Source organism: Nycticebus coucang, chromosome 2, assembly GCF_027406575.1.
Source record: "Nycticebus coucang isolate mNycCou1 chromosome 2, mNycCou1.pri, whole genome shotgun sequence".
Taxonomy (NCBI): domain Eukaryota; kingdom Metazoa; phylum Chordata; class Mammalia; order Primates; family Lorisidae; genus Nycticebus; species Nycticebus coucang.
In genome coordinates, this window is record NC_069781.1 from 15,851,697 (window position 1) to 15,872,925 (window position 21,229).

The following is a 21,229-nucleotide window of genomic DNA, read 5'->3' on the forward strand; positions in this document are numbered from 1 at the left end:
GCTGTCTCTCCTGCTCCCTGGACAACCACATGCACACAAAACGGGGTACGTACACAAGCCCCCGCATGCGAGTGCAGAGGGTCCTGACCCCTGCCAAGGAAAGCGCAGAGAAGGGCATGTTCCTGGGGGAGAGAGCCGGAGAAGGCAGGGGGCCTGGCAGAGGGAGAAAGGCAGCAAACCGGGTGGCCTGCAGCCCAGACAATAACAAAGATGGGAAGTGAGATTTTCAAAGACGCAGCGGCTGCACCCAGCACTGAGCTCTGGCCTGGCTGCATCTTCCTGCCAGGGCACGCCTGGTCCCCTGGGGCACCACAGCCATCAGAGAAAGGTTGAGGGTCGTGCCTCGGGCTGGGCTTGGCAGCTGGGGCAGGAAGCCAGCTGCAGGCAATGCTGGGGATGTCTTGGAGAGAGCATCTCTGAGTTGATGGAAATTAAAGGTCTAGTGGTTCTACTAGGAGGCAGAAGGGGCACTCTCCAGGATGGTGCCAGGGGTCAGTTACAGTTACTAAACCTTGGGTTGGAGTTGGGCTATAACTTGTACTCCTCTGCCTGCCGGAACCAAGAGGGAAAAGAGAGACATTTTCATTCCTCCCTGACATGGAGTGACAACTCGCCAATCATACACGCAGGCACAGCTCTATGCAGACAGATGCCGGTGGCCTGAGATGTTGGGGCTGAATGCTGAAAAGATTCCCGATGCCTGCCCGTTTTTTCACCTCCACTAGCTGGGCAGGGACACGTCCTAACTGGCACTGGAATTCATCACTGTGCCCGTGCCTAAGCGAAAGGTGCCTGTAGCTGGCACCACTCAAGGAGGAGAACCTGAGCTCGAAGAGGCTGTGTCTGCCCAGTGCCCCCTCGAGGACAGGATGGCTTGCCCTTGCGAGCTGAAGCCTGCTCCATTGCCAGTAACTCCCAGCAGGTTGAACCACCACCGCCTTCTCCCCCTCCTCTGTCCCACATGCCACCTCCCTCTGGAATTTCCACACCTGCTCCCAGCTTGCCCAAGAGAAGGAAAACAGGGAGCAGGAGTCACCCCTGAGAGTGGAGCGGTGAGGGAGGCAAGCAGTTGTCCTGGTTGGAGAGGTGGAGGCCCTTGTCCCCAGCCCCAGGTTATGCCCCCAGCTCAGGGCCTAGGCACAGCCCGCTCTGCTCACCCCAGCCCCCCGCAGAGCACTCGCCCTACTTAGAGCAGATGTGCCTCCTAAGCGGCCCAGCCCCCTGCTCCTCCTCTCCAGATGTTCAACCTTTCCCTTCCCACTGGCGCTGCCCGGTCTCAGCAAAACCTGGCCGAAAATGCCTTTGGTCTCCGACACCTAGGAGCTTCCAAGGCAGGCAGATGGATCCCAGGGGTGGAGACACCACTTCCATCCCCAGCTCGGACACTGCACGGCCCGGGAAACAATGCCCACCTCGGCCAGGCAAGGCAGGACTTCTCGGCGACGGCACTTCCCGCCCGGCCTTGTCCCGGGCCTCGGGCACCCCCTCCTCACCTCACCCTGGGGGAAGAGAGAAGGACTCTCCCCTCGTGTCCCCCAGTGGGAGGTGGCCCCACAAGTGGCCCGGAGAGCGGCGTGGGGTCCCCTCCCCCTTGCAGCGCGCCCCAGCCGGGCTCTCGCTTTGTCCCCGCGCCCTCGGGGGCGCATACCGGGCGGCGCGGGGAGGCCGAGCGGCGGCGGCGGCGGGCTCACCTCTCATTGTCCGCGGCGGAGGCGGCGGCGTTGGCGGCGGCGCTCCGGAACCCCGGCAGGATGTGGCGGAAGCTGTGGTTGCGGTCCAGCTTGGGCTGGCTCTTGGTGCGCTTGATGGAGCCCTTGAGGCGGCGGCTGAGGAAGCCCTGCGCGCGGGGCGACAAGAGGGGGAAGGGGAGGCGGGGTTAGCGCGGCAGCGGCGGGCCGGGACCCGCACGGGACCCGCACCCTCGCTGGGCGGCCGCGCGGCCGAGGGCGGGCCGGGCTCGGGCTCGGCCCCAGCCCCAGCAGCTCGCGGCCCGCGCCGCCTGCCTGCCCGCCCGCCGACCGAGCGCCGACGGCTCGGCCCGCGCAGCGCGGCCCAGCCCACCCCGCCCGCCACGTCGCCCCCGCCCCCTAAGCCGCTGTTGCCATGGCGACGCCGAGCCCAGCCGAGTCGCGCCGACAGTGGCCGAGGCCGCCTTAGCCCCCCGGCTCGTGGCCGAGGGGGCGGGGCAGGGGAGGGGCGGAGGCCCCAGGGGCTTCTAGGGGCTACAGCCCCTTACCTCCACGCCGCCTCAAAGCCGGTCCTCCCAAACTAGGTCACACACCCCCACCTACTTTGAGGAATCCACGCCCACCGCCCCGTCGGGGATTGGCAAGGCGCCTTCCTCCACCCACGAGGTCGGGGCTCTCAGCCCACGGTCGTACAGATGGGGGAAACGAAGGCTCTGAGAGCAGGTGCGTGGTCCTCTGAGAGGCCGGCCGGCCGGCCAGCGCTTGGCACTACCCTAGACCCCTAACCCAGGCGACTTTCTTCCTGCAAGCAGAAGTCGCTTTGCTGACAGGATGAATTCTCCAGCCGGGAACCGCGGTACCCCAGCGGAGACAACCTCCTCAGGGGACAGAATCCCTAGCGCCCAGCCGAGGGAGAGGCTGAGGGGCTGAAGAGTTTGCTGAATTTCCTCAATAAAAGCTTCAAGATATGGGGCATCCCATTCAGGCCGTTTATCCATCTACCAGGCTGCACCAACTAAGAGCGGAGATTCTTTCCCCACCACCCTCATCCTAAGAACTCTAAGTCTAATGCAAGAGACAGAGCCGAGACAGGCGTTCAATACCCACTCAATACTCGTGCTCCCTTTACAGGTGATGGGATAGATGTCCAGGTTCAAGGTGCCACTGCTGGGCTGGGAACCTATAGGCAGCTTGAGGGAGAGAAAAACTGGAGGAGGGGTCTCCCTGAGGGAACAGGAGTCCTCTGAGACCACCCACCCTAGCTTCAATCCAGATAACCACATTTCATCCATCACCCATAAAGCAGCGGTTCTCAACCTGTGGATCCCGACCCACCGGAACTGTATTAAAGGGCGCGGCATTAGGAAGGTTGAGAACCACTGCCATAAAGGGTAGGCTTGGCAGCCCTCTCTGTGTGGGGGGGGAGTGGGCTGAGGGTGGACATTTGCCACTGGCCCTGTGCTGGATCTGTCCTTCTTTGACAAACGAGGTCAATACGTTGATTGTACAAGTCATGTCATGTCACCTGCACAAGAGAAAATGACAGAGAAATATCTGCAAATGAAGCCTTCCTTGCTCAGACAGGTAAGGTGACTCACCCAAAGACACCCAGCTTCCAGGCTACCTAATGCTAGAGTTTTCAAACTTTCCTTTTTCCTATCTTTCCCCCTGTACTTGTTTCTCCCCTCAGTCTCACATCCATAGCAGACCTATCCTGTGACCACCTGTCAGTACTCTAAACGCCCTCTAAGGCCCAGCTGAACTGCAGCCTCATCCAAAAGGCCTTCACAGGCTGTAGAGTTTAAGTGTCTTTCCCCTCTGCAGTCTGGAATTATCCGTCAAGGTATTCTAATCAGCTGCCGCTCAGTAAGTATCTCTTTTGAGTGTTAAGGGCTGCAGGGGCGACCCTTAGGCAAGACAATGTGTAAGGCAGAGGTTCTACAAACGGAGTCAGACCAGGCCAGCACTAGGCTCTGTAGGAGACACAGCATGTGGGCAGAGACCTGAACCTCTGTGTAAGCTCTGACTCTCCCAACCTCTCCCTCTTGCCAGATATGGGGAGCAGGTTGCAACTGGCATGGGGTTGTTGTCAAGCAAGTTCCCCCAATGGGCTTATTCTTTTTCTTGGTTTTTATTTTCTAGACATATGAAAATTTCACCATTTTTACACTCTGTGGCACTAAGAACAATGAAGCATGTTTCACAATTTATGTAGCTCATGCTGTAGCAGTATTGATGGCTTTATCCTATTTCTAAATTTAAAAAAATTCTCTGCCTCTTAGGTGGTTCCGTGGCACATGTTTCACTTTTTCTTCCCAACTCCTCCCCCTATGGCTCCACTTCATGCTCCTCTGGCAGGCAGCCTCCTCCCTGAAGCCTATGCCAAAGGTACCTCCCTCCACCCAAACTACCAATGAACTTAGAGACTCCTAGTACTCTCTATAATACTCTTTTACCTTACTGAGAACCGTTAGTGCCAGATACAGTGGCCTAGACAGCCATGAACACTGTGGGGTGAGCAACGTATATATTTCCAAGAGGTTGGGGAGCTCAGATCACAGGGAGATTGATTCTTCCTGGGAACACACCTCAGGGCCCTGCATATGGCTGGCTTAACAAATACTCATTTGGAACATGACAGCTAGAAAGGAACTCAGATCCAAAGGCTGCACTGAGGCCCAGGGAAGGGAAGGGACTTCCCCAAGGTCACAGACTGAGGTTAATTAAGGACCACAGAATGCCCAGCCTCACAGCTTGCTTACTTTCGTTCATGGGGTTAGAGGGCCAAGTTCGGCTCCTTGACCAGCCCTAGATGAAGGGAAACAAACCTTTTCTTTTCTCCCATCACAGGCAACTCCTGGCTCTTGATTACTAGAGGCACCTGCAGCCCCAAACTCAGTTGCAAAGTCTTATTCTAGACCCAAGTCAACCTTTAACTGAACAGCAGTGGGTAAATCATGTCCCTTCTGTCTCTTCTTTCAATAACACAGCATTCTTGATGCCCACTTTCAGGGAGCCAAGGCAAGTAGAGGCTCAAACTCAGCTCCACAGACCCCTCATCACCAAGAGATGACAAGCAAGGACCCTCACCTCTAGGAAATGGCTGAGGGGCTGCAGTGAGGATGAAAGTAGGCAGAGCTCTAGGCTCAGAGTGTGGCACACAATAAGTGTTCAACAAAAGCCAAATGTGCTCACATCTGATTCCCCCAAAAGTACAGGATCAGGATCATTAAAAACGTCATTTGCTGTAATGCATGTTGGGCCCAGCTCATCTGGAGGGTTAGACATAGGTTAAAATATGATGCTATTCCACATGACAGACTCTGATGTCCTTAGCCACAGCCCCCAGGGCCTGGAGTTAGCTAACCTATAGCAGACTACCTGGACCACGTGAGCCTACCCTTTAGGCAGCTCATGCTTCCTTCTAACATCACTTAGGCTCAACCCTTAATCTAGACAAGCTACAGGCAAATTACTGGACCTCTAGGAGCCTCAATGTCCCTATTTGCAGAACGGGCTAATGATGACACCTGCTTTGTGCAACTGTCAGAAGGATGCAATTAGGCAAGATGTCATTGGTAGGACAGTAAATATTAAGCAAGCACATACAGTAGCTGCTAGCTTATTGTCAGCATTACTGATGTGGGCTCTGTTTGCCCCCAAAGGGTACATGACAGACAAGGGTGGGAGTCTGTCTGGGCTCTCTGAGGAACCTGATGGCCACCAGGTAGCAGGGACAGGAATGTGAAATGCTGGCAAAATGTTTCTGTAGCCACAGAAAGTCCTCCTGTTTTGGTAGTTTTGAACTCTTTTAAACAGGCACTTTTTTCTAAAACAGCCTCATAGAGGCTCCCGATGTACAAAGTGCCTGGGGTGAGCAAGGCTGCTCAGGTGGAGGTCTCAGCTTCATTCACTGGAGCAGGGACTGATGTCTGAAGCTCAGCACAGCCTGCACAGTCCACAGGGACTGAACCTTCTCCCTCCCCAGATGGGGCACTCTGCCTCTATCAACACAGCCCAGACGTGTCAGGCAGCTGTACCATTCTGCCGAGGTCAGCTAAGGCCCCAGGGCTTCTGCACAAGGCTGCTGCCCAGAAGCACCATCCCCCACCCCATCCCCAATGGCCGCTGTATAGCCTTTGCCCCCTCTGTGTCCACACGCCTCCCTCACAGCTGATCCACAGCCCCCTGAGATTCCACCCCTATCACTGACCATCCCAAGTGGTGGACAGAGACCTACGGGGTCCTCAAACAGCTCCACACCACAGTTCCTGCCATGACACCACCATCCTGATGTCCCACAGCCCCACTCCTTCTCCGGAAGGTTCTCAGAGACTTTCTCAAAGGCCTTTCAGAATTCCAGACACATGATTTTTTTCATTCATCCGTTTCAAACAATTCCAAGTGATGATAATGATAAATTACCAACCGCCAGGCCCTGTCCTGCCAAGTTGCTGTGTATGTGGTAACTCACTGAACACCTCCTGCCCAGGAGGGGATGCTGAGAGAGGCCAATATCATTTCTTAGGGATCATTGAGAGAACCTGGGCTTCAGAATTCAGAATGTTTGGGGTTTTCAGGTATAGAAACAGAGTCTCAGAGAAGTTAAGCCACTTGCTGAAAGTGGGTAACCAGGAAAGTTCTGGCTTCCGGGGAGGGCAACACAGGGATCCTCCCCATGTACAGAACTGACAGCTCAGATTATTCACCCCACACTCAGCAGCAGGCACCATGCTGGGCCTCAGGGACCAAAGGTCCAGCGGAGGCATGCTCCCTCCTGAAATGCAGGGCTGTCATACAGGGGCTCAGGGTGAGGACACGGAGGCTGATCACCTCCAGGGAGGGGAAGCCTTGCCCAGTGCCATCCTTGTGTGTGCTTCAGCCCAGCGCAGCACCGGGAGAACTAGGGGTTTGCATTATACCCAGGAGCCCCAAGTCACCAGTGGTCTCTAAGCCATTGTTCCCAAACAGAATGGGAAGTACTGAGCACCCAGAAGGTTGCTCCATCAAGGGTGAGGTCCTGCATCCTCCCACCAGGCCCGCCTGATCACCTTTTCCCCTCAAATGTACTGACCCTGGGTTGCTGCAGAAGTGTGGCAGGGCCTGATGGACTTCTGTCTCCCATTGAGCCTTAGGTGCCCACCCTGGGACCCAAGACAGGGCTCCTGAGGGCCCTCCTTCAGCCAGCCCAGCTCCTCCAGTGGCCGTTTCTGAGGCCCCACCCAGAGAACACTCAAGGAGTGGAGCTACTTTGACAGGCACATCTCTCAATATCTTTCTGGGGCTTTGCCCAAATGCCAAAGGCACATCTTAATAAACAGGAAAGGGAGGATAAGACCCCATCCAGATATTGCCAGCTCCCTGAGCCTCAGGAGAGGAGAGATGCTGACACACAGGCTACCAGCAGACCCAAGTCCTCAGCGGTCTGGTCCAGTGGTGCAATGGAGGGGGTGTGGGATCCTGCTTCCAGGGTCATAGGCTGAGAGCCTAGAGAGTCTGCAGAGGACACCCAAGGTCCAGAGGGCAATGGGACTCGCCCAGAATCACAAAGCAAAGCAGTGGCAAGGCCAGTCAGCACCTGGGTCCCTCAGGCTCCCTGCATTTCCTCTTTCTAGGTTTCAGCCTTCCCATCTGTAACATGGGGCAGGGGGCTTGGTTGGGTATTTGATGATTTTATGAAGTTAGAGCAGCTGCCAGGACCAGGCTGCCTGGGTCATTCCAGACCTGGCACTAACAGTACCGGGGAATTCTCTGGCTTTGCCTGAGTCCTTCAGATGTGTGCTTCCTGCTGCTTCTTTCCCTGTTCTAGGGCCTCTGCCATCAGCAGCCTGCAGGCTTTTCTGGCCTCCTCCCCTGGGAGGTATGCAACATCAAAAAGGGTCCCTAGGATGTCAGACACTGTGACAGGTGAAAGAGAGCAGGCATTTTAAGCCAGGATTAAGTTGGTGCCTTCCTAGTGGCCACCCACTCACAAGCCACCCTGTGCCTAAAGAACCCTCCCGATCCACATTCCATTTTGCCTGGAGAAGGTAGCCAGACTACTTGGATTACACAAATAGAACCAATTCATGGACCACAAGAACCTCTGGAGAAGCCCCAGGAAAGAGCTGGACCCTGACATTCAAAATACTGCTCAGAAAACACACCTACACACATTCGCATGGAGAAATACAGAGGGCCACAAACACACAAGTTCAAGGACATGCATGCATACAAATACACACAGGAAAGACATGCCCACAAAGAAATGCATGTGTACGCATACAAGCTGCCTCAGCAGGGCAGTGCCTGTGGCTCAAAGGAGTAGGGCATCGGCCCCATATGCTGGAGGTGGAGGGTTCAAACCCAGCCCTGACCAAAAACTGCAAGCTGCCTCAGCATCATCATACAGACACACCAATACATGTGCACACTGACCAGCAGCACACTCATAAATACACACATACACGATCAGTAAACACACAAATTAACATGCAAATACACTGAAACAAGCCAAGAAACATACATACTCCAGGTGTCCTAAGGCAGAAATATGCAGGTGCACAGGCCTACTTGCATTGTGCACCTGTGCTCACAGAGAACAGGAGGGCGAGGGGCCCAGTAAGGGCAAAGAGCAGCAAGTCCAGGTGCAAGGTCAGAAAACAGCCCTGTGCCGCTGCTGAAATAATCCCCTGCTCTCGTGCAGGACCTCCTTTGCAGCAGCCTCCAAGGACAATCTGTTTGCTCCTCTCACACCCTGGCTTTCCAGCTCTCTGGATATGTGGCTTTTAGCATCTTTTAGTCTGGCAACAGCTGGAGACCCTTGCCCCAAACGCTTCTCCCTCTGCCCAGCATCACATTTAAAATTCCACCATTTCACACACCTTTGTTTAAGTCCTCAGGGTACTTTGATCTTTAAGAATCCCCAGGTAAATGCAAATACCTTTCATCCTTCTTCCAGAAGAGGCATGAGAAGAGAAGGTTCTACCACTTATTGGCCAATAACTTAACCCCTCATGTCTGTGTCCCTTTCTGTAAAATGGGGACAACAGTGACCACCTCACAGGTTATTGTGATGATTCAATGAGATTATTCACATAAAGAATATAGCCCATTTCCCAACATACAACAAATATTAACTGCTATCATTATCACTTTAATTACTATAGTTTTTATTTCATCCTTTGACCACCAAACATCAGTCCAGCCATTATCCAAAAGGCCATAGCTGTTCCCACTGCCTGGAAGTCCCCTTTGCCCAGTGGACCCTGCACACTCTCCAAGTATCTCCTCAGTATCTCCCCTGAGGCCCTAGGCTAGCCTAGGTCTCCCTTTGGACTTATCACAGGTGTAATTATACCCATATTTGTTTAATGCCTCCTACCCACTCTGGATCGTAAAGCCGCCAGAGCAAAGGCCACAGCAGCCTGGGTCGCCAGTGCTGGGCATCTGGCAGGAATTCCATAAATATTTCCTAAAAGAATTAATAAATATTTAATGATACAAAAGAAAAAGGCGAAAAAGAAAATGCTTTGGGAGGCTTTTTAAAGGATTCACTTGAGAGCGATCTGGGTGGGCTTTCTGGAGGAGGCCAACTTTTAAGGGCATTTTAGGAACACTGTAGGTGAGACAGCAAGTGGGCTTGCTGAGATTACCTGGAGCAGGGAAACCACATATGGGCATTCCAGGCAGACTCACAGCACAAGTAGGACAGTGTCTGGCTGCCCTGAATGGTTCCTGGAGTTATCACAGGTCCCTCTGGCTTCCAAGATACAAATTATCACCTAAGCCTGGGGCTTCTCCCCAGTGCAGAAGACACCCAGATAAAGGGGACCCATATGGAAGCCTGGGAGTCAGAGGAGGAAGAAGAGGGGAGCCCTGTATTGAAGAGGGTGGGAAAAGGGGAGATGAGGACACCAGCAAAGCCCTCCTGGTATATATGCTAGTACCCAGGTGTAGAGAAGTCAGACACAAATTCCTGAGGTCTCAGCAGGGCATATGACAACCCAGAACAGCCAGAGAGTAACTCTGTCCCATAAATCCTCCAGCTGAAAACTTGACTTAGCATAATAAGCCTGTCCAGAGATCTGGATGGCCATAAATACCTTATCAGCTCTTTAAACTCTTGGCCAGCTCTGGCCTCAGGGTAGGAAGTTAGACCTCCATGGCTAGATGGCTGCAGAGAAGCCCCCTCCACCGGGGCCTCACTCCTGCAGCAGAACCTCTACTTTCTCCTTCATCCTCTGCCTCCCTCTAGGCCTTACTGCTGAGGTGCCCTCAACACCAGGCCAGTTTTCTCAGGTGACTCACTGACTTCAGAAACTTCACTGTCCTGTGCTGTGGGCACTGTGTCGGTGAACATACTCAGCAGAGACACCAGGCAGAGCGGCAAGAAAACCAGTTCAGAGTCAAGAACTTGTTGCTAGCCGGGCATGGTGGCTCATGCCTGTAATCTAGCACTCTGGGAGGCCGAGGCAGGTGGATTGCCTGAGCTCACAGGTTCAAGACCAGCCTGAGCAAGAGCAAGACCATGTCTCTAAAAATAGCCGGGCGCCTATACTCCCACCTACTCGGGAGGCTGAGGCAAGAGGATTGCTTGAGCCCAAGAGTTTGAGGTTGCTGTGAGCTATGATGCCACAGCACTCTACCAAAGGCAACAAAGTGAAACTCTGTCTCAAAAAAAGAAAGACGGAAAAAAGAGCTTGCTGCTAATACCAACAAGGGCTACTCCAGCACACTAATAAGAATGAGTCACATGTATTTAGTAAGCCCTCTAATAAGCTTCAGTATTAGAGCTCTACATGATTTTTCTTGTCTAACTCTCACCACCCAACATGCAGATGGGAGAACAGAGGTTCAGAAAGGGCAAGCAACTTAAATGGGAGCACACAGCAGGGAAGCAGCAGGGCTCTTGCATAATTCCGTTCCCAGACTATGAGGCACTGAACGAGCTGCTCTGTGACTCAGTTTCCCCATCTGTACAACAAAGGGATTGGTCGAGCTGATCTCTATGTCCTTTGTAGCCTGGGCATTCCTCCTTGGTGGACCACTGCAGGTAGCAACAAATGGGAGGGACCCTCTGGGGATGTGGCATATGCTGGGTCACAGGGAGCTTCTTTTGGGTCAGCCCCCTGCCCTGGCCTGCCAGGCACCCAGCTGGCCAGGGTAGACTCAGGACAGCAAGGCAAGGAAGAGGGGCTATCCTGTTTCTGCTTGGACCAAGAGCCACCAGGGAACAACAGGACTCCCAGGAGCTCCAGGCCTGAGGTCTGGGAAACACTTGTGGGAGGGAGGGCTTGGTGGGAACCCGTAAATCCACCTGAGAAAGCAGTGCTTTTAAAAGGCCTTTTCACTATAGAATACAAAATGCAGTGTTTGGGGAGAAGATTTTATAGGCTATTTTTTCCTCCTGTGTGATTTACCATCTGCAGGCCAGGTTTACTTGGAGCCCTGGCCTCCAAGGCCCGTAGGAACCCATGGGATGGAGTAAAGGTTGATTTCAAGGCCACGGGTAGTGTCCTTGCTGGAACTCTGGTGGGATGGGGGACTTGTCCTGACCTCTGCTCCCAAGGCAGGCCTCAGACACTGTGTGGTGGCCCTCAGAAGAGGGGATATCACTGCTCACTCTCTTCCCAGCTCAACCCACTCTAACTCCATTTAATCCACTGACTCCCTCTCTAACACTTCATTCCACAAGCTCTTCAGGTGTCTGCCACAGGTGAGGCCTCGCCCCAGTGCCGAGGGTTCAGACAAATCAGAAACAGTCCTTGCCCTTGAGAAGGTTACCACTGTCTGGTAGAGAGGGACAGACATGTGAGATTGTGTGTATAGGTAGAGTGTTCTCGCTATACACGCAATCTCAGGAGGTAGGGGATGCCTACCAGAGATGAGGGCTCACAGGGGATGGAAGGGGCGTAGGTGGCAATAAGGAGCTCTCAAGGCAGAGAAGCGGGGAGGAATTGTATGCAGAAGGACCAGTCTATACAAAGGTGTGGGGGCCAGGACAGACCTGGAGGCCTTGAATGCCAAGTGGGGAACTGGTTCCCCACCCCTCAGGGAGCCATCTAAGGTTCTCGAGCAGGGGAGTAACAAGCATAGCTCGTTTTAGACATTCTTTAAGCAATTCCACAGGAAAAGTTACTCATCGCGATGCACAGCCTTGTGTTGAAAACAGATGTCACTGCTGCCACCTCCACAGAGGGCCTCCTGGCTTTGGAAACAATTCCCACCCGAGAACTCAGATATAATTATGTCTGCAATCCAACCCAAATGCCACTCCATCGTTTCATTTTCGTAGCATGAGGAGGCGGGGAAACGAAGGCATCTGAGTCCTGTGCCCCACACGAAGTCTCCAGGGCCCCCCTGAAAGAGGGAGGGCCTGCAGGGTCACAGGGTGGGAGGGAAAGAGGACAGCAGTTCTCTCCCCCTGGAGGGGTATCTTCCCTGCATTGACACCTTCTGACCCCTGGGGCCAGGCCTGCTGGAAGCAAGGACAAAGACTAGTTAAGGCAGGGAGATGGGGAACCCTGTGTTCAAATGCCAGCTCTGCCCTCTGTAGTCTGTGTGACCCAGAGCCATGCACCTGCCCTCTCTGGGTGTCAGCACCTCCATCTGTAAGATGGAGAGAACTCTGGCTGGAAGACAGCATGCTGCCGGCCAGTCTCTGTGAGATCTTCCCCACCCAGGTTCGAGAGCTGAGCAATCCTCAGCGAATTCTTCATTCTCCATCTGCCTCTGTTTTGTCCCCTTCACAAAGTGAGATTTGTGTTATCTGAGTCTTGGGTTGTAAGGATTAAATGAGACAGCACCTGGGGAGTGTCTGGTGCAGTTCCCTGACTAGCCACCAAGAAACTCAGTTGTTGGTCCCCTGAGAGGCTCCATTTCCCCAACCCCCGATAACCCCTCTCCACTGCCTGGTCTCAGGGTTGAACTCTAGAAGCTCTACCAGGGTTTATGTTGCTTTGGGGCCCACAACTGAGAAGTGCAGAAGGGGGAGGGGTCTGCCCATTACTTGGGGGTCTGGGGAAAGTGTGAGGCAAAGGTGAGTACCCCAGAATGAAGGGGAACAGGGAGTTAACATGACTGATTGGATGCTGTCTTGTAAAGGGTCTGACCAGGGGGTTATGCAAAATAGGCTCCATGACCCCCTCATCATGCAGACAGCACATGTGGTAAAGCTGGGGCTCAAACCCAAGTAATAGGACTTCCAGCCCTAGCTCTGACCACCACCACCCCCTACTTCCAGAGTAACCATCTTTCTCCCTCCCAAAGCAGTGGCAAAGACAAAACAAGACGCCTGTAAACAATAAAAGGGTGACAGTCACGGGGTGTCTACTGGCCCCAACCTGGTGACCACACAGCAGCAAGCCTGGCTGACCACCTGCTGTCCCCCTCACCCTGTGCCCTCCTCTTGAGGAAAAGCTGTCTTGGCCCTAGACCTTATTTCATCCAGTGTCCCTGACTTTTTTGTCCACCCAGGCTTAGCCAGCTCAGCCACCCATCCATGCCAGACTCAGCTGTCAACAGGAACTTTGTGATCTGAACTCTCCCAACACCCAGTGGGCTCCCTGTGCCTCTGGGCACACAAACCCCTGGGACTTTAATTCTCCCTGGGAGGAGCCACCTGGCGTCCACTCACTGCCCTCTGCTGCCCCCAACTGGTGGGAAACCGCCCTGCGTAGACACTTCCATCTAAACTACCCACAAGGGAACTAGGTTTCTGGTTCCCTGAGAGGCTCCATTTCCCCAACTCCCAACAACCCCTCTCCACTACCTGGTCTCAGGGTTGAACTCTAGAAGCTGTACCAGGGGTTATGTTGCTTTGGGCCACAACTGAGAAGCGCAGAAGGGGGAGGGGTCTGCCCATTACCTGGGGCTCTGGGGAAAGTGTGGGGCAAAGGTGAGTACCCCCAAAAGGAGAACAGGGAGTGAAGATGACTGGCTGGATGCTCTCTTGTGCCAGGCACTGATCCCTCACAGCTGCCCCATGCTGGAGGGGTTTCTATGCCCACTTACAGATGAGTCAGGCAACCTGCCTGAGTGAACCCACAGAGGGAGTGGGAGCCAAGATTCAAATCCTGCTCCATCCCAAGTAGACCACTGGGAGGAGCCACCTCTGTACCCCCAGGATCCTGAGAGGGCCTGCAGAGAGGAAAAAAGGCCCCCAAGTAGCATCCTACCTGCCAGTCATTGAACCAGACACTCCACATAAATGGTTCAAACTTGGAGTCAACCATTGACACCTTAATGAGAACTAGTTTATCTGATTCCCCTCTGCCCTACAGATCAGTCAGTGCAGGGCTGGGGAAATGGAGTTTGTAGGGATGGCTGGCCTGGGGGTATCTCTAGAAGACCCAGGGCAGAAAGAGGAGGGAGGTACATAAGCCATCTTTCCCACCCACACTGCCCAAGCCAGGCTACCCACCTCCCAGGGCTAGCCAGGAGGTTCTAGGACTCCTTAAAGTGGGTTCTTCCCTCCACTCCTGCCCTCAAGGACCCTCACAGGGCACTCTAAACACAGATGTTGAGGAGCAAGAACAAACTCCCCCCTCCCCAGCCTGCATCTGCACACTAATCCTGGTCTCTGTTCACCAAAATGCTTCAGACTCTCCTAGCCTGGTCAAATATGCAGCTCAGAAAGACATACTGCACCCCAGATCTGCTGCTGTGGCCCACCTCACCTCCCTCTTTGGAGACCTCATATTCCTGTTAATACAGCCTCAGATCCTATCTGATCTGTTCACTCACATGCTCTCCTGTTTCTCTCATTCCAACCATTTCCTCACATTTCAGCCTCCAACAGCTCTCTCAGTTCTGATGTCATTTCCCATCTCCTGGCTATGACAGGTGCTGTCCCTTCCCTTTCACCTGCCTGGCAATTACTCAGGGTCCAGCTTGATTCCTCTGTTATTTTTGTAGGTGGCAAGTACGTTTTCATCCTGTTTGTATCCTCAACGTCCAGGGCAAGCCAGGACACATAGTTGGTGCTGATGAAAACTTTATTGAAAGACAGAACAAGAAAGGAAAGTTGGTTCACCCTTGTCAGGACTTGCGGACCAGAGCTCGGCTCCCACCTCTGCCACTCACCAGCTATAGACCTGGACCCAGGCTTCTCCTTCCTGAGTCTGGGTTTCCTACTCTGTAAAATATAGCTAATGAAACCACTGTCTTGTTCATTAATTTGGTGGTGAGGGCTCCCAACTCCTCCAAATAACGCAGTCCTATGGCTGTCCCAGGCCACAAACTCTGGGCTGTCCTCAGATTCAGGAGGCTCCAAAACCCGCTGGCCCTACACTCCTGTCCTGAAGCCCATCCTTGCCCTGGACAGCTCCTGTGTCTGAATTGCACTGGGTTGGCTATGACAATATTTCCACTTCACTATATTCCCTCTGCAGAAACAGCTGCCTCTCCTTGAGGAAGGCACCACAATAATACTAATTTTCCTTTTGAGTTTGGACGGTTTAATAACAAGCAGGCTCCATGAAAGGTAGGGATAGGGGGTGAGGGGAGTGGTCTGAGGGAGCAAGACCAGCTCTCCTCACCAACCGTCTCATCTGCTGGATTCCTGCTGGACACTGGGTCACAACACTTCAGCTGACATGCCTGAACTGAGCAAGGGACATCAGCCTCATGAGCAAATTCCTCATACTGCGTTATGGGTGCCCAAACCCAGGGTCTAGCACTACTGTCCTGTCACAGTCAACCAAGGCTGCATGGCTGACACCCCTTCACTGGTGTACAGGCCACAGATATACATGTCCCAGTGAATATGCATTTGGGATCAGCCAGAAGCAGCCTGCATGGCTGGAAGGACCCCTAGCAAGTATGCTGGGCAAGCTGCCCCTCTCCAGGCCTCAGTTTCCCCATATGTGCTGTAACAGAGCTGGCTCACCTGATGCATGAGCCTGACCAGCTTTTCTGTTCACCACCCAACAGCCACCTTCCTTAGCTGGGAAGGGGCACTAATGGAGACAGTGAGGTAGACTGTGCAGGGAGCACAGTGCCACCTTCCTGGCCCTCAAGCCAGCCCTTTCTCTTCCAAGCAGCCCCCAAATTGTAGGTCCTGCTGCAGCTAGGGCTGGGAGCCAATAGCCAGGAGGGCGGTGTGCAGATGCAGGAGAGAGCCATTGGGTGCCTCCGTGGGTAGGAAGAGGCAGACCAGTAAATGGCCTCTGCCGTAAGCCCCCTCCCCCCAGGAAATGTGATGGGGTCTAGGAGAAGGGCTCAGCTCTGATGGGGCGGCCGTGGCCCAGGTACTGGGAAGAGAGGGCAGGAGGCAGCAACAGGGTGAGGAGCACTGGGCAGGGGTGATGGACAACCCTGGGCTTTACTCCAGGCGCTGCCCAAGACATGCTGCCTGACCTCGGGAAAGACTTCTCCCCTCTCTGAGCCTCAGTCCCTTCTCTGTTCAGAAAGATCTATCCAGATCATTTCAACAGCCTTTCCATGGTGACACCGGTGGGGAATGGGGGGTGGGGTTATCCACTGTCACGTGTGTTTGTGTCCATGTGCCTGTTTCTGTGTTTGTGTGAGACAAAGACAGCTTAAACACAAGAGGGTGCAGGGAAGACACTATAGGAGTAAGAAGAGAGGTGAGCACTTGAGAAAACTGAAGTCCACACCCCAGAGACGATGCTTCCTGTATCCTACAGGAGAAAGTCCAAAAGCTTTTTAGCTCACCCACCAAGGCCGCTCACTTTGCTCCCTTTATGCTTCCAACCCATCCAACACTCCAGTCACACATGGCCACTGCTTGCTTTTGTTCAGGCAGATCCCCCACTAACAGAAATACTCTTTGCCCCCATTCCCAACAAACTCCTACACATCCCTCAAAGCCCAGACTCAAAAGAACTTCTAGGAATTCTTCCCTATCCTTCCCAGCCAGAGATAACTGCTTTTTGTTCTGGGTTCCCACAGCATCTCAGGCACACCTTTATCACAGCATCAGGACCATGTAGGGTGCAAAACCAAGCACCCAGTAAAAGTTAATTGTTGGAACAAACCAAAACTGCTTCTAGAAGCATCTTTGTGATCAAACCAGTGCTGAGTTTATCTACTGCTTCTGTCAGACCCCTAAGCCTTCCCCTGGCCTGACATGTCTCCTTCTCCATCTTTCAAAAAATAGCCATGAGACCTAATTTCAGCTAAAGCTTCAACACAACTCTCCAGTCACTGCGTGAGCCTGTGCAGGGCCTCACACCCCGACAGGCTGACTCTAAAGCCCACCCTCCACTTTCATCTTCCTGAGGAGGAGTCAGTTGGCTGTCAAGTTTCCTGGAAACTCTGTGCACCCTGGCCCTGCCAGCTCTCCTCAAGGTCAATGGAGTACAGGGGGTAGAGGGGACGGTGGGACCCAGACCAAATGGGAAGGGGGGGTCTAGGGAAGGCAGCAGGGTGAGGAAACTCACAGGGAGTTTCAATATTTAACAGTCACCGCTTCCTTGTCTCCCAAATCAAACCATGGTTTCTCTGAAAGGGGGTGCACTACTGAGGCCCATGCAGATCTGGGCCTCTAGCTTGCTGCCTCCCTTCCCTGGCTCCCTGCCTCCCAGGAAATGTCACTTTCACGGAGAAGGTACACCTGGGGTTCAATGACAGGAGCCTTAGAGCTGATGACCAGAGATGAGCAGGAGGCCTCTTTGGTCACCTTACTCTCAAGCCCCTTCCCCACCACACCCTCATCCCAGGGACCGCGCAGCTCTCGGGACACACGACAGCCTCCCAGCACTGTGTGGCTCTGGAGAGACACTGCCCAAACCCCCCCACTCTAGTTTTAGAGAGAGGAAGTTATACCAGATGGACAGAAAGGTTCCATGTCCTGCCAAGTCACAAAGCTGGCGTGAGCCTGTGCAGGGCCTCACACCCCAACAGGCTGACTCTAAAGCCCACCCTCTTAGCTACGACAACAGAACACTTACGCCCCTACTATATGCCCAAACCATATGTACTCTGCCTTACAAAGTCCATTCCCTACCACGTTTCTCAGAAGGGGAAACTGAGGCTCTCCCAGGGTCACATGGTCTCCAAGAGGCTGAGGTGGGACTCAGACTGAGCCCTGCAGAGCAGCTGCGTGTCCTCAGCTGACTCAGAAAAGGAGCAGGGACCAACACGGGGCTGCAAACAACCCAGGCTCTGGAACTGGTCCCAGGCTGGTGACCTCCGGCAAGTCCAGCCCTTCCCAGGCCTGTGTTCATGGAGGAAGTACATAGCATGAGCCCCTGAGACTTCAGACCCTGACTCAGTGATTCTCCCAGAGGGACACACCTATGAGAGGTGGTGACATCCTGGCATCCGAGTTTGAAATGGCAGCGAAGGTGGCAGTTATTCCAATACATCCTATGGTGTCTCCCTGCCTCCCCCAGGCAAAGACCTGTTCCCGGGGCTCCCTCAGGGGCCTACACACAGCTGCAGTCAACTGAGCATGTGAGATGTAGCTTGTGGGGGCACGTGTGAGCAAGTGTGTGCTGGGGCTGGGGGTGTGCTTCCGGCCCCCAACAGGGTCTGTCCATTAGGCCCAGGCCAGGCTCACCTTTGACCTTCCCTCTCTAAACACCCTGCCCTCTGCCCTCTACTCCAACCCTCCCAGATCTTCAGTGCTCTGGACTTAAAAAATCAGAAGCATGATTCAGATGGTATTGATGGATTTCATCTGCTGAGTGGCTTCCCTGCGTCAGACGTGGACGAGCATGTTCACGGTGAGCCTCTGCCAGACTCCTTCAAGGAGGGGCTGACTGGTGAGGACACAAGGCTCAGAGAGGCTGAGCAACTAACGAAGTCATGCAGGTCCTAGATGAGCCCTCAGACTCCTACCTCTGAGTTCTCTAGTTGCCCCAGCTCTGGGCACCCAGCCCAGGATAAAATCTTGACTCACATACCTTTCCTTAATTGCTGCACACAGAAAAGAGGCCAAGGTGCCCAGAGAAGGACACGAAACCTAAATATTCAAAGGTTTTGGCAAGTGATAGGCCTGGCTCTATCACTCAGAGGTGAACAACTTTGCCTCTCTGAACCTCAGTTTCCTCATCTGTGAAACAGGAATACCAACAGAACTTTCCCACATGGCTACTGTGAGGAGTGGGTAAAATGACCACCTTGGGCTGGGTGCAGTGGCCACACCTATAATCCCAACACTCTGGGATGCTGATAAGGGAGGATCACGTGAGCTCAGGAAGCTGAGGCAAGAGGACTACTTGAACCTGGGAGTTCAAGGCCCAGGAGTTCAGTGAGCTATGCTGATGTTGCTGCATTCTAACCAGGATGACACAGCGAGACCCTGTCCTTCCCACCCACCCCCAAATGACCCCATGAACATGCTATCTGCCCTGAAAACCCTAACTAGGCAGGCAGGACTGGCAGTTGAGTCCTGGGCAACTCAAGGTTCAGAAGACTGGCTCTGACTCTGATCCACAGGTGGTTTCCACCACAAGAAACAGAGCATAGACACCATCAGAGGAAAAACACCACGCCCAGCGGGCAATTAAAGAGCTGCAAATTACAAAACCTTCAAGGTGTGATGATGCACTTGTTAGAATAGCAAAAGAAATGCTGACAGGGTTCTAGGAGCGTGTGGGAGCCACAGCCTGAGAAAGTGTGTGCTCCTAAGTCCAGATCTCAGCTCCACTACTTGTTAGCAGATGGAGCTTCACCTCTCTGAACCTCAGTTTCCTCATCTGTAAAATGGAGTGATCAATGCATCAGCTTTAGGGTTGTCTGGAGGATTAAAAGAGATCAGGTATGTAGGAGAGTAAGCCCAGTGTCCAGCACACAGTAGGTGCTCCATCGATGAGATGGTGATATTATGAGTAGTCCTCATTCCCTACGGTCCTCTGAAGGTTGACCTGCCTGCTGTGGCTCCAGGGGTCCAGAGAGGGCAGGACTTCCCTTGGGCCTCAGTTCAAATATCATCGCCCACCACACTACCTCAAGGAAGCTCTCCTGGTCTTCCCTATCATAGTAGCCTCCTTTTCCCCTTGGCAGCCCTTAGTGCCAGAATGTGAGCTTACAATGTTAGGGCTTTGTCCACCTGTGCTCTCTTGGTCAGCTCCTCTCATTCAGCCGGAATCTGCAGGACAGTGCCTGGCATGCAGCAGGCAAGCCATAAAAACAGTTGAGTGAATGAACAGATGAAGAAACGATAAGACTTGCATCTCCCTTACAGGAAAAGAATGTGTCTACTTCTCTGTGTCTCTGGTGCCTGGCACTGGACAAAGGGAAGGGAATGAAGGCCCTAAAAGTGTGTTGGGGGGCAAGGAGAAGGGCATGGAGAGTCAGACGTTAAGAGCCAGTGGGTTCTGTTTCCATAAAGTCATTTAGGTTCATAGTAAAAACAAGTACGTGCGCTACTAGGGGACCACTAAATTCAATGGCTGCGATATATAGACTGTGTTTTGTCAATTCTAAGGCATCATCAGTTGTAAGATACAGCATTATTTTATGTGCCACCAGGAAAGCATTAAATTATGGCATGCCATGGACTATAACTTGAGAAAATATATGGAAACAAAAGTTGTGCATCTTAAGGGTCAAGGAAGCATGGTGTGTGTGCAGTCCTGGGGATGCATTTATCTAAGCTTTCACCTGCCTCCTTCTCACCCCGGGCCAGCTCAGCTCTAGGCCCTGTGGCTTCAGGACTGTCTGTCAGTCACTTGCCCCCTCCCTCTCAGGATGGGACCCCAGTGTGGCCCTCAGGGATGGGGCTGAGCCACTGAGAGGGGAGCAGCCGAGGATCGGATACCTAGAGCAAGGGAGGCTGGATGCTCTCCCGGTCCATGAGGCTCCAGGAAGGGGGACTGCGGGGTCACAGAGCAGCACCCCGGGCGAGGTGGTGATGATGGTGGCAGTGGCGGTGGTGGTGACGCAGAGATAGTTACCGTGACCCGGAACGACGTGGCGGCCGAGGGCTCCATGCTAGGGCTCTTCTCTGAGAGGCTGCCAGGCAGGCTGCGCCGGGAGCCCGGCCTTTCTTGTGGTGACTCTGCCAACAAAGAGGGAGAAAAAGGTTGAGCAAGAACAGCCAAGGCCACACAGTCAGGCCCTCCTGACACTCCCATCACAGGCAAACCAGTCCCCATATAATTTGGTGCAGCCATCATGGAAAAGTTTGGCAGTTCTCCCAAAAAATAAAGATAAAATTACCACATGACCCAGCAATCCCACTCCTAGGTCTATACTCAAAGAAACTGAAAACATGGACTCAGAAAAAATACCTGTATGCAAATGTTCACAACAGCCAAATGGCAGAAACCCAAAAGTCCACCACCAACACGTGATATCCATTGTATATGCGGTGGACTAACTCTGTACTTTGTTTTTTACTTTCTTTTTCTTCGATTTTTTTTGTTTGTTTGTTTTGTTTTTGGAGACAGAGTCTCATTCTGTTGCCCTGGGTAGAGTGCCATGGCATCATAGCTCACAGCAACCTGAAACTCTTGGGTTTAAGCGATCTTCTTGCCTCAGCCTCCCAAGTGGCTGGAACTATAGGCGCCTGCTGCAACACCCAGCTAGTTTTTCTATTTTTAGTAGAGACAGGGTCTCGCTCTTGCTTGGGTTGGTCTCGAACTCCT

General features: G+C 53.4%; 1 protein-coding gene and 1 long non-coding RNA gene across 13 annotated transcripts in view; one reads left to right on the forward strand and one right to left on the reverse strand.

Moving 5' to 3' along the window:
* The window catches only part of DAB2IP (DAB2 interacting protein), a 191,962-nt gene that overhangs the window by 80,409 nt on the left and 90,324 nt on the right, over positions 1 to 21,229 (reverse strand). For 7 of the 12 annotated variants that reach the window (XM_053563837.1, XM_053563876.1, XM_053563783.1 and 4 more), the window contains exon 2: positions 20,537 to 20,640. In XM_053563837.1, coding sequence (XP_053419812.1) covers positions 20,537 to 20,640 — 104 coding nt within the window. Of the gene's footprint in view, positions 1 to 1,691; positions 1,838 to 20,400; positions 20,422 to 20,536; positions 20,641 to 21,229 lie in introns of those variants that run through there. The other 5 variants (XM_053563822.1, XM_053563817.1, XM_053563854.1 and 2 more) reach the window with 2 other exon arrangements.
* LOC128566822 (uncharacterized) lies at positions 1,831 to 3,908 on the forward strand. Its single transcript, XR_008374650.1, has 3 exons — positions 1,831 to 2,411; positions 2,501 to 3,272; positions 3,379 to 3,908. It is a non-coding gene; the product is annotated as an uncharacterized LOC128566822 (long non-coding RNA).